Here is a 12008-nt window from a genome sequence, read left to right as displayed (position 1 = left end):
TCTCCCTCCTCTCTCTCCCCTCTCTCTCCCTCTCTCTCCAGGATCGGTACAGCAGGAATCGCCGTCCAGGTTGTCGGCAGTAACTGGCCGAAGCCTCACTACACGCTCCTCATCACTGGTCTCTGTCGTTTCCGGGTTTCCAGTCTGCTGAAGGAGCGGCCGTTTGTCCTGGCTGAGGTAAAAACCTTCGCTTTCATCAACACTGCTGGTGGCTCATATTCATTCTACTATTCAGCTTGTTCTTCCTCGCTGTTGAGGAACACAAAACCTGCGTTAAAATAAAAATGTTATAAAAAAACCCCAAGATATTTTCTCAGGATGTTTCTTTTTCTGTTTCTGTCAGCAGTTTCCATAAAACCCAATTAAATCCCTGGCTGCCACACTGTTATGTTGAAAACAAGAAAATAAATGTTTTCATTCTTTTCCCCGTTCATCAGCAGATCGAAGAGACCGCAGCTTTATTGCTTCGTATAAACTCTTAAGTGGAAGCGTAGTGTTGGGATTCCCACAGACCAAATGAGGCGATGAAACCACAGATTGGGCCGCAGCAACGCTGTGGTTCTGTCTGTGTTTGCATTCTTTAAACCGTTGCTGTTAAACACCTTCGCTGCCAAGACGAGCTGTTCTGAGGAGGTTTTATCTCTCTGTGGTCGTAAATAACCCTCCTGGCTGCGATTTCTGGCCTTTTAGCATTCTGTAAATGCAGAAAATGTGCTACGATTAAGGCCTTATAGGAGACGGGAACAAAAGTCCAACAGACAGGTGTGAATTTATCCTGCATGGCGATCACAGCTCAGTCGGAACACGTCTGGAGGCTCACGATGCCTTCAGGTGTCAATGGAGTCCATACAGCTGGACCGACATCTTAAAGCAAAACACACAGGAAGTTCAAAGGTCACATGAACCCAAAGGGATGCACGAAACTCCTGCAGAGCTGCAAGATGACGTTTTCTGCAACCTTAACCCAGTTTCTGATTGACTGACTTTGTTTGAATAGGATTGTGTTAATGTACGTAGAATATTGTTGTAAATGTAGCAGATTTAGATGGATTTCCATCTGTAGTCTCAACAAACACAAGATTCAAACATTCATTGTAGATGGAAGAGAAAGGAGGAGTAAATTCCCTCCAAGAATTTTTAGGTTAATCTCAGAAATTTTCTACAAAAAGTATAATTTTTGATTTTGGAAAGTCGAAGAGTTGCTAGAAAAAAATCTGAGATTAACCAGAAAGGATTACTCTCAGAAATTTTTATGAACAACATGGACATTTCTGAGTTTGAACAATTTTAAATTTGCTAGACAAAAATCAATAAATTTTTAGATTAATCTCAGAAATGTCCTAGAAAATAATTGTACATTTCTGACTTTGTCAGACTTTAAAAAAAAAACACATATCTAAAGAATGTTCTCGCTACATTTTCTGGCATTTCCAAATAAAAACAATTTTGATCAGTTTAACTAAGCTAAAACAAGAAAAAATTGGTTTGATTTAACTTCAGACATAGAGACGAAAAATTTGTTTGCATCTTTTTATTCGGTGTATGTAAAAATCTGGTGTCATCTGCAAAAATACACAAATGTCTGAGTCTTTTGTGGTGAAATGCAGGTGGAGCAGCTGGATAAACTGGAGCAGTACACAACGTCAACAGCAGAGGGCGCTACAGCAGAAGATGGAGAACTGGGAGAGCTCTCTCAGAGGTTCTACCAGGCTGCTGTTCAGGTGTGTTTTATTTAACTTCATTCGCACCTGATGTGGGTTTTAAAAAGCAGGGGAAGACAAAGTGACTCGCAGTGTTCTGGTTCTCTGTGTCATCGTTTGTTTTGCTAAAAATAAACCAAACGCCTGATGCAGCTGCATCGCTGCCTTGCAGCATGAAGAGTTTGCTTGATCTCCAAGCCTTCCAGAATTTTCCTCCAGTCTCCACACTTTTTCCAAAAATGTGCGTCTTACTGCGTGGATGCTTTTTGTCCTGTGTGTCCCTGTGTTAACCTGTCCCCACGCTCTACAAGATCACATCTCTTATCTATTTCCTGATGGATAAGTACATGTCCTTTATGTCCTTTAAAGTTTGTTTATTCATATAAACTGAATGCAGAAAGACTCCAGGGATTGGGAGATTTTGGAAAATGAATTAAAAGGTCAGATGGCTCATGTCAACAACTGAGAAATCAGGTCATTCAGACTTTAGTGTTTTCACACCTGATAGTCCAGTAGATTGGAGACTTTTGCTCTCTTGCTCTCCGTGATGCTTTTCTCTTCTGCTCCCTCCCTGTCCTTTCTGCCCTGCTTGCTCTGTTTTTGGATCATATTTTTGGAGGGGTGTGCTGTGGTGGCGCAGCGGTTAAGCACAACCCACATTTGGAGGCCTTAGACCTCAAAACAGCCGTCGCAGGTTCGATTCCCGGCCTGGCGGCCCTTGCCGCATGTCTTCCCCCCCTCTCATTACCAACTTTCCTGTCAATTAACTATCAAATAAAGGCCACCAGAGCCAATAAAACCATTAAAAAGAAAGTCAAGATGATACTTACACTTTTTAGCAACCCAGAACAGGGATTACAATAAACTTGGAATCCAGAAAAACGACCTTAGCAACTGTGTTTTAGACTCCTATTCTTCCAACCCAGAAAATGAATTAGACCAAAGGATACTTACTTATGCTTATCTAGCAACCCTGAATAGAAGTATCTAGTTTATTTACTTTGGATCAACATTATTAGCTTTTTCTTCTTTTTCTCTTTCCTTTGGTTTGTTACTTTGTTTGTATTTCCTTTTAATTCCTGCAAAGCACCTTGTATTGCCTTGTTGCTAAAAATGTGCTATGTAGATAAAATTACCTTTACCAAATTTGCAACATTTGTTACATGTTTACATTTTGTGAAGAAGGAAGTTGCACTCATTGTATTCTTTGGAGGTTTTCGTGTCATTTCCTCCAGTGGTTCTTGGTGCAGCGCCCCCACAGGTGAGGAGGGGAAAAGGTTTTTCAAAGAGTTTAGTTTGTTTGATGCAGCACATTTCCACAGTGCTGAAATGTAACAAATGTTGCCATTTTGGTCCCCAATAAAACTGAATCTACCGGACTATCAGGTAGGAAAGCAACCTAAAACTGACTTGAAGGTGTAGCTTCTTTTTATGACTATATGTAGAAATATCAGTATATCACGTTTTAACTGAGCAGAGGGAAACTGAATTGAAGCTCAGGTTGGAAGTTTGTCTTCCTCAGTGTTTTCTCTGCCATCCTTTAAAAAGTCAGAATCTCGTAGTGCTGCTGCCTCTGTCTGACTCTGTTTGAGGAGTCGAGCTTTGTTCGCCCGTGTCTGCGGCGGCCTGTCCACACATGGCCGATAAAACGTCAGGATTACTTCAAGCTTTCACCTGATCTTCCCTCGTTGGAACGGCCCTGCAGAGTATCTCTCCTTGTGGAGAACATTTCTCTTTGTCTTCCTGCCCAGCAGCGATTTAGCAAAGATTTGACAGGTTTCCTGAAATCTTCTCCCATCCTGCTGTGTTTCCTTCAGCTGCCATTCTGTAATAATTTCTCAGAAGTTGCAAAGTGGAAGAAAGAAGACTTTGATAAACTTTACAGATGGAAAGATTTGGCTCTATCACAGCTGACTCGCCCTCTTTTAGCTCCTGGAGTTATTTGATTTACTGCAAACCTGCAGGGAAACGAGCTTTTAAAGTTCTCAGGATTTAATGTTTTTCAAAGTCTTATATGCGCTAATTTCCTCTTCGTTTCCATGAAATGATCGTGTGTTTCATGTTGATGAGCTGCGTGCTTAACGAGACTCGATGACATCATAGCTCCGAGACAAGAGGTGTGTTTTATGCCTTTTGAAACGTTTCCAGTCGTCTTTGGTTAATTAGTGTGGAAGAAACTTGAGTGAGGAGGAGAACAGAGGATAAATAAGCTTTGATACGTACTCTGCAAAAACTGAGTAACGTAATTTTCCTCTTACCTGCTAGCAGGTGTAAGATACAGCATAATAAAATTACTGAAGTAAAAGTAAAAAGTACAGCATAGTAAAATTACTCCTAAAAGTACATTTATTCAGAAAAGCTACTCGGATATAATAGTTTGGATGTATGCACTTCATGTGAAGTGTGATCGTTGTTCTGGTTGTTGCAGCTTCAGGGAAAAGAGCTACTTTCTTTTTTCCTTGTTTCGGATGCATCAGTTTTCCGTCCCTCAGTTTACTGAGGTTTTCCCAAGAGGTTGATGCAGCAGAGTGGAAATCCGATCAGGAAAATGACAGATATTATTTTCTTATTTTCAAGTTTCAGGAAAGAAACAAATTTTGACTCCAGAATTTAACTTTTTTCAAAAATGTAAACATTACAAAAAAATTTTTGCAGTCAAACTGTTTTTTTTTTTTACATTAAATTGAATAAAATTTAAAACCAACCTTCAGTCCATCCATCGGTTTATGCTTTCTTCTGTTTCCTTCCTTCCTTTCATCCTTCATTTCCTTCTTACCTTCCATTCTCCCTCTTTGATTCCTTCTTTTCTTCCTTCATTTACTTATTTTCTCCTTTCCATCATTCAAATATTCTTTCCTTCCTTTATTCCTTCCTTCAAACCTTTCTTCTTTTTTTATCCCCTTTCTTCCCTTCCTTACTTCATTATAATGCATTGGGTTATAATATTTCATAATCTAATATTATTATGATGACAATATAATAATATTATTGTTATTAATAATAAAATGTTATTAATTTAACATGAAGTTTTAGAACCCAGTCGATGTTGCGATCAGCCAGGATTCTGGAAACTTTATGTTTACAAAAATAAGATTTGAAAAACTTTTTGGTGGTTGGGTTTTTTTTGGGGGGGGGGGGGTTTCGGAGGGGAGGTATAATAAATTCACGGCCAAACTGAGAACACAGAGCTGAAGTAATTCATCCTTTCGTAGTTCATATTCCTACGCTGGTGATTTTTACCCAACTCTGTGATTAGTTCCAGTTTCTCCACCGACCTCATGTTGTAGGCATGCAGTCAGATCGGATCTGAATCATTCCTCCACTTCTCGTCTTCATCTTCCATCTCACAGATGTCCTTTTGAACATGCACACAAACATAGAAGCTCGATTGGATCTCTTTTTTGTAGGGCACAGCTTTCCCTCGGAATGAATTAAGTTCTTCGTTGAATTACGTTGTCATGCGAAGACCTGCGGCCAGCAGATGTGCAGCACTAAATTTTTGAAATCACAAGGCGCCCCGTCCATCTCTGTTCCCACAATTCATGTAAAGATCCACTCTGACTATCTGCAGGTGAAACAAAAAGGAGATTACCGCTGGAATGTTGAATTTTATCAACATGGGATGAAACAGACAGAATCTGTCTTCTCCAGTGTGTAAACGGCTGCAGGTTTCTGAAAACGACAAGTTCTGATGGATTTGATCGATAATCCGTTTAACCCCGTCAGGAATTAAACGGAACTTTAACTTGCTCTTAATGTTTTCTGTCTTCAGGCTGGTGGTTCACGTTTGAAATGAGGTGAACCTGCAGAGCCGTTGAGAAGGAAACGTTGCTGCTGTCCGATCCAAAAGTTTTAAATGTCTTCTCTTTGTCCTGTGAACCCAACTGACCTGGTCCAGATCTGAAGTTCTCCAGGCTTACTGCCGGACTTTCAGAGTTTACCTTTGGATTTTTCAATAATTTGATTCATTTCAGCCCAATCAGTCATCAGGGTTTCCATGCAATCCTTAAAGATAAAGAAATGTTTGGAATTAGCTTTAAGTGTTATTAGTTCGATTAGAGAACAGAAACATAATGAGATATTTTATTCATCCATCCATCGACCCTCCAAAGATTTGATGTTTAAAGCCCGAAGACTACTAAGTTCATTGCCAACCTCAGTAGTCATAAGTGACCTATTGGACTTAAAACATAAAAATATTCAAAACTGACTTTGACGAACTCATTCTGTGACTTTAATTTTCACCTACAATGAGCTTAGTTTTAGGGCGTCTTGTCACTTTAAATCCCAATCAGCCGCTGTTGGCCACGTCCCCCACTTCAGCTTCCACTCACACGTGAAAATGGCTGCTAGCAGTTGCACAATTATGCAACAATACATCTTTGAAAAGCAGAAGTGGAGCCTCCTACACAATCAACAAGAATGCAGCAAGTGGTTTCTGGATGCTAAGTCAACAAGAAAACGCTTATCTTTTCCAGCAGCCATTGTGCAGCAAATACAGCAGTAAAACCTGCTGACCAAACATGCTGGGATTGACTGGGGTTGCTAGGTTACAGGTGGAACTTTTGTGGGGTTGCTAGGTAATGGATGGGGCAGAACTCTGCTGGGGTTGCTAGGTAACGGGGCAGTGCCTGCTGATTTGTAACATTACTTTCTGGAGGTTTTTGAAACAGCTCGTAAACATAAACTTATTGCCAAAAAAAGTTTTTTTTGAAGCTGTTTTTAAAAGCAGTTGAAACCCAAAGGGAAGTACAAAAATATGCAAAAATCTGTTTTGACACTTGGAAATTTGTCAAGTGGAAATCACCACAATTTTTTTTCTTCTTGCTTAACAATAATCACTTTGTATTTTATTGAAAATGAGAAAGTTGAGTATTTGTTGTTTTTTTTAACTGGGAGTATTATCAACATTTTAGAGTCCCGACTTAAATCTGATTGAGAATCTGTGGAGGGAAATGAAGATTATGGTTCCAACCTCAGAGTTGAGCTTCTTTGCCAAAGATCAAGTGGAAACATGAAGAAAATCTGCTCTGTAATCATTAAAAGGACATGCTTTATTGTTTCTTAAAATGAAACCTCTCTTGTGATTGTTGCATAAAGATGATTTAAACTTTAAATCTGGCTGGGGTATCAATCATTTTCAGCTTTTATGGCACAATGTAGCAGATTATTAAATAATGTGAATAAAAATGGTTGTAAACTCCAGAGATCATTTCTAAAACGCTGCTGGCTGAAAACTTGGCACACCGTGTTGTTACTGACTGAAATATTACTGAGTTATCTGACCAGACATCCTTCAGGTTTCCAAATAATTCAGCTTTTTCACTAATCGCATCACTCCAAAGCCTCTCCCTGCAGCGTCTCTCCGAACCAGTTTCATTGGATCAGCTCCGTATAACTCCGCCGTGGATGTCGGCGCTGCTTCCAGTCTCCCCAGTGGAAATATTGGAGCGTGATGAAAGCGAGCTGTAGTTTCAAAACAGCTTATCATAGCAACGCACAGTTGATGGGATATGACGACAAAAGTTTGTGGAAACATGCTTTAATTGTTTCAATCAGATCCAAATGCTTCTCCTTGTGTGTGTTGCAGTTATTAGGAATGTTGGACATGTCGGTCCCGGTGGTGGCCAAGTTCAGGCGCCTGCTGGACAGTCTGCCCAGGGAAACTCTGCCGGATGTGGTTGCCTCGATGATCCGCACCTCCAACAAGGAGAAACTCCAGGTGGGACCTCAGACTATTGACGGCTCACACTGAATGTGAAGCTGACACTTTGATATCACTGCATGACAAGTAAAAACCATTTGGCTGAGTTGGTAGGAACGTCCGTCTGTTTGTGGGTCATTAAGGTGCTGGATGCAGTCAGGCTGGAGGAGCGCTTCAGGAAGGCTCTGCCCATGCTGACCAGGCAGATCGAGGGACTGAAGCTGCTGCAGAAAACCAGGAAAATGAGTCCAGACTCTGACAAGAGGGTAACCGGGGTTTTCCTTATGCGCTCAAAGTTTAGGACCAGCACAAACCAGCACTTTGTTCGAATGTCACCTAAATAAGACAAAACAGAGTAACTTTATCTTAGCATAAATACAGCTGTAATGTGTATCTCTCAGAGGTCAAAGTTCAAAGTGTTTCATCTGGATTTTATTTGGTAGACACAAGAAGGTGCATAATTATAAAGTGGGAAGAAAAAGGAGGCTCTTGGGAATTACAAGTTGGAATAACTAATAAGGCTGTTATGGTTTTATATCGTCTTTATTCTTGCTTGGATTGCCATGCAGCAAACATTTAACTGAATAGAGCATCAGACTCACATCTCCTCTATGATCCCATTATTGACCTTAACGGCCCTTTCACTCTGAATGTTCTGACATTTTGGTTTCTTCCAGCCATGTTCATAACTGAAGCAAATCAGACCTGAAGAATCAGATTCTGAATAACTGAAGAATCCTTTACTGAATCACCCAGAGATGAAGTCCTGGATATGGATACATTTTATTTTCCAAATGAAAATCTGAAATGTTTGTCTGCGTTTTTATTCCCCTCCTCGGAGTCGATGCTTTAGGGTCAATGTGAGATCCTCCTTCCACTTTCTTCATATGCAACAATTGCTTTTTTTTCTGCCAGATTGGTGGAGCTCAGAGCCACAAACTGTGAGAAAGTGAAATAAGTGGGAATACTTTTGCATTGCACACATTTCTGAGTGGAACCACCAATCAGTGAGAATAAAACCAACCCTTTGTCACCTGTTCAGGTGTTGTCGGTGCGTAAGGGCGGCGTGTTCCCAGGGCGACAGTTAAATCTAGACGAGGATGATGAGGGTGAGGATGGTGATGACATGGCTGCTCTGGAGAGGAAGATCCACGGCGCCAGCATGCCGGAAGCGGCACTCAGAGTCTGTCTGAAAGAACTAAAAAGGTAAAAACAAAACGTTTAGGTTACTGCAGCTGTTTTCTCCCTGAAACAAGATCTTCAACCATCATTCAACACAGATGTAGGACTTTTTAAAACCATTAACATTTAAAACCTGGATCATGACAGAAACCTACAAAACAAATGCAGATTTTATATCAGGGGTTCAAAATCATTTTCATTTTGGGTCAAATCAAGATCATGAATCCTTTTAAAGGGACGGTTGTGCCAGAATGTATTATTGAAACCTTTTCACAAACTGTTCAAATATTTATCAGTTCTTAAAATTAAGTAATATAATTGAATATCTTTCAGTCCTTCCAGGTTTTTGTGATTCTTTTTGTGATTTTTGCAATAAAAATCAAAGTGTTTGTGGCACTAATTTGGAAATATTTGCGCTCATTTATGCCAGTAAATGCCACTTTTTGTTACTTGTATCAATCATGGATTATAATCTGACATCAATTAAGTCTGAGGCAGCTGTTTAGTACAAGTAAGAAAGTTTTTGACAATTTTGGAGAAAAATCAACGGAAATGGAGAAGCAGCATTCAGCTTCTAGGCACCACAAATCTGGAACAAACGTCCACAAAACTGCAGTGAAGACGTTTGTGGGTGATTCAAACGTTTGCCTGACAGAAAAGTCCAGTGATGAAAAAATACATAGAATATACAAGATTAAATTATCCTGCCACACAAAATTTAAGATCCATGGTTGGCATATTTAAAGCTAACTTATATTTTAATGATTTTTAAGGATGTGTGGACGCCGTGTCCTGACTGTGGAAAGCGTCCCTCATCAGTGATGTTGTTGAGCTGAATTTTATTCTTTTTTTGTCTTTCCATTAAGCTGGTAACGTGTCGCGTCTGATTGGGTGTTTTCAGGTTGAAGAAGATGCCTCAGTCCATGCCTGAGTATGCGCTGACCAGAAACTACTTGGAGCTGATGGTGGAGCTGCCGTGGAGCAAAAGCACCAAAGGTGCACAGAGTTTGGCCTTTTCTTTCACTTAGCTGCTCATTATTTATTATTTAAGGTTTACTTTAGTTTTTCTCTCAGAAAACACAGAGAGGACATTAACTTGTAGCAACGTTTAAGCTAACAAGGGGTTTGCAAAAAAAGGAGTTTTGCACAAAATAAAAAGTTTTTCCACAGATATCCATCTCTTCCTTTAAATTATGGAGATGCATTATTTTAAGATCAAGAGGAATGGGAGTTGTGAAAATTAGTTGCACGGTCAGCTGGTCTTTTATCTTATGCATATTTTCATTTGCATCGAATAGATTTCTTTATTTTCTAAGAGGTCTGATTTGCTGATTCTGTTACATTTTTCTAAGGACACATAAAAGAGAAGAAAGGAACAAATTCTCTATATTTAAGCATCTAATAATTTGTATGTAAATTTAATTGCCCTGCGTCAACAAACAGGAAGTCTGTCGATGTGTTTACAGACCGGAAATTATAGGAGTTTTCAGTTGTGATGCAATTAACAGATTAGTGCAACTCTTAATTGCAAAGGCAATAAAAAGCGTTGATACCTTAATGTGTCATTAAGTGGAAATCAGTGTGTTTGGCTCTAAGTGTCAATATTATCTTACTCAAATGGAGCCAATTCTTTGATGCTGGAAAACTTTTGTCAAGTGTAAAGATAGCTGGATAACAGATTATTCCCAGTTTGTGCGCCAGGAATGTTAAACGACTCAGATAGCTTATATAATCCTTTAAAAGTAACCAGCTCCGTCCAAACAGTCAAATGTCACGATTCGTCTGAAGAGCCGGGTTTTTCCTGGAGGCCTCCTGGTCTTTGTGCAGCGACAGAGCTGGCCATCAGCCAGCGAACATGTTGGACCATTTATCATCTGAGGAGATAAACACCGTATCTCCCAGAGGCAGCGTGTGGGGAAAGCAAAGCTACAGCTCCAATCAGGACAAGTTTGGAAAATACAAATAAGAATGGACGCTCCCACATGTATGTATGCATGAGCGGTTTCACTCGAGGCATCTGGGATGGCGGATTGTGGTCAGGAGGATCAGCGTTCCAGGGCTTTTGTTGCAAGGAACGGAGTAAAGAGGAAAACAGCATCCATCCAGGATGCAGCCGGTCCCTGTCGGGGTTTTATCCGGCCACCAGTGCAGGACAGTTTTGACCAGTGTCCAACTCACTTCCAAGTAAGCCCAGAACTGAAGAGCTACATCTCTTCCTCCATTGGCAGTGCATGTTTTTATCCCAACATGCAGCCGGACCACAGAAGAAATTGTTCAGAAGGGACAGAATAACTGACATAACACTGTCAATAACATGGAGGAGCATTCATGAATGTTTAGGACTGTTGTCATGCAGAGTTACTCGGTAAATAGCTACACCATTAATGCAAAGATGACACTTTTAATGAAAGTTTTGATGGAACTTTGCATTATTTACCCAATGACACTTGACCGACTGAGCTGGTCACATCACTATGATGGCGCCTCAGATACATTGTAGATGGAAAAAATAGAAGTGAATTTATACCTGAAAACTCAGAATTTTTTTTAAAGATAAGGAAATTTCAAATTTTGAAATGTCAAAAATTTGCTTGGAAAAAGAAAAAAAGGTTAGGTTACTCAGAAATTTTCTAGAAAAAACATGAACATTTCTGAGTTTCAAAAATTTCAAAAATTACTAAGTAATCTCAAAATTTCTATTTTTTTTCTAGCAAGTTTTCAACTTTTAGATCTCAGAAATTTCTGACTTTTTTCTGGATGCTTTTCTAGATGAACAGAGATGTGTTCAGTCCAACTCAATGTCCAAAAGAACAGAAGCTGTAAAATACGCTTATAAAACAAGATGGCGGCTAAGGGCGTGCTGACATCACTCTGAACTGTAGAGATCCAAAAAAAATCCTGATTTTACAAAAATGAAATCTTCAAAAGCCAAACAAATCGATTTATTGTCTGACTCTTGGTGGAAGAATAACCTTCCTACAGACGTGGATTCATTAAATCTAGTCTAACTTCGACGTTTTTTCTGTTTTCAACGTGTTCAGACTGCCTGGACATCCGAGCCGCTCGGACGCTGCTGGACAACGACCACTACGCCATGGACAAGCTGAAGAGGCGTGTGCTGGAGTACCTCGCCGTCAGACAGCTGAAGACCTCACTGAAGGTGATTTAACCCGATCGGGGCTTCAATCCCACTGAAACCGAGAGGAAGGGTTGATTCAGAGTTCAGGATTCAGATGATCAACATCAGCAGATAAAACATCTGATGGAATATTCAACACTCAAAGGCTTTGGCTGCTTAACGCCTCATGGACAGCTAAGAAATGTTGGTGGAATCAACTAACTCACGCTCTTTGGTTACCTAGCAACTCACGCATTCTGTGGTTACCTAGCAACTCTCGCTCTTTGGTTACCTAGCAACTCAC

At 40.1% G+C, this 12008-nt stretch overlaps 1 protein-coding gene across 2 annotated transcripts in view; it reads left to right on the top strand.

Moving 5' to 3' along the window:
• lonp2 (lon peptidase 2, peroxisomal) overlaps positions 1-12008 on the top strand; it is a 39379-nt gene that overhangs the window by 8345 nt on the left and 19026 nt on the right. For both annotated transcript variants that reach the window (XM_015030495.1, XM_015030494.1), the window contains exons 2-8: positions 42-177; positions 1608-1721; positions 7291-7422; positions 7548-7670; positions 8447-8610; positions 9488-9582; positions 11628-11746. In XM_015030495.1, coding sequence (XP_014885981.1) covers positions 42-177; positions 1608-1721; positions 7291-7422; positions 7548-7670; positions 8447-8610; positions 9488-9582; positions 11628-11746 — 883 coding nt within the window. The remainder of the gene's footprint in view (positions 1-41; positions 178-1607; positions 1722-7290; positions 7423-7547; positions 7671-8446; positions 8611-9487; positions 9583-11627; positions 11747-12008) is intronic.

The sequence above is a fragment of the Poecilia latipinna genome, unplaced genomic scaffold (genome assembly GCF_001443285.1).
Source record: "Poecilia latipinna isolate Pla-1442-1.1 unplaced genomic scaffold, P_latipinna-1.0 Scaffold184, whole genome shotgun sequence".
In the NCBI taxonomy this organism is placed as follows: domain Eukaryota; kingdom Metazoa; phylum Chordata; class Actinopteri; order Cyprinodontiformes; family Poeciliidae; genus Poecilia; species Poecilia latipinna.
Note: the sequence above shows the minus strand (reverse complement) of the source record. Positions and strands in the feature narration are given on the sequence as shown.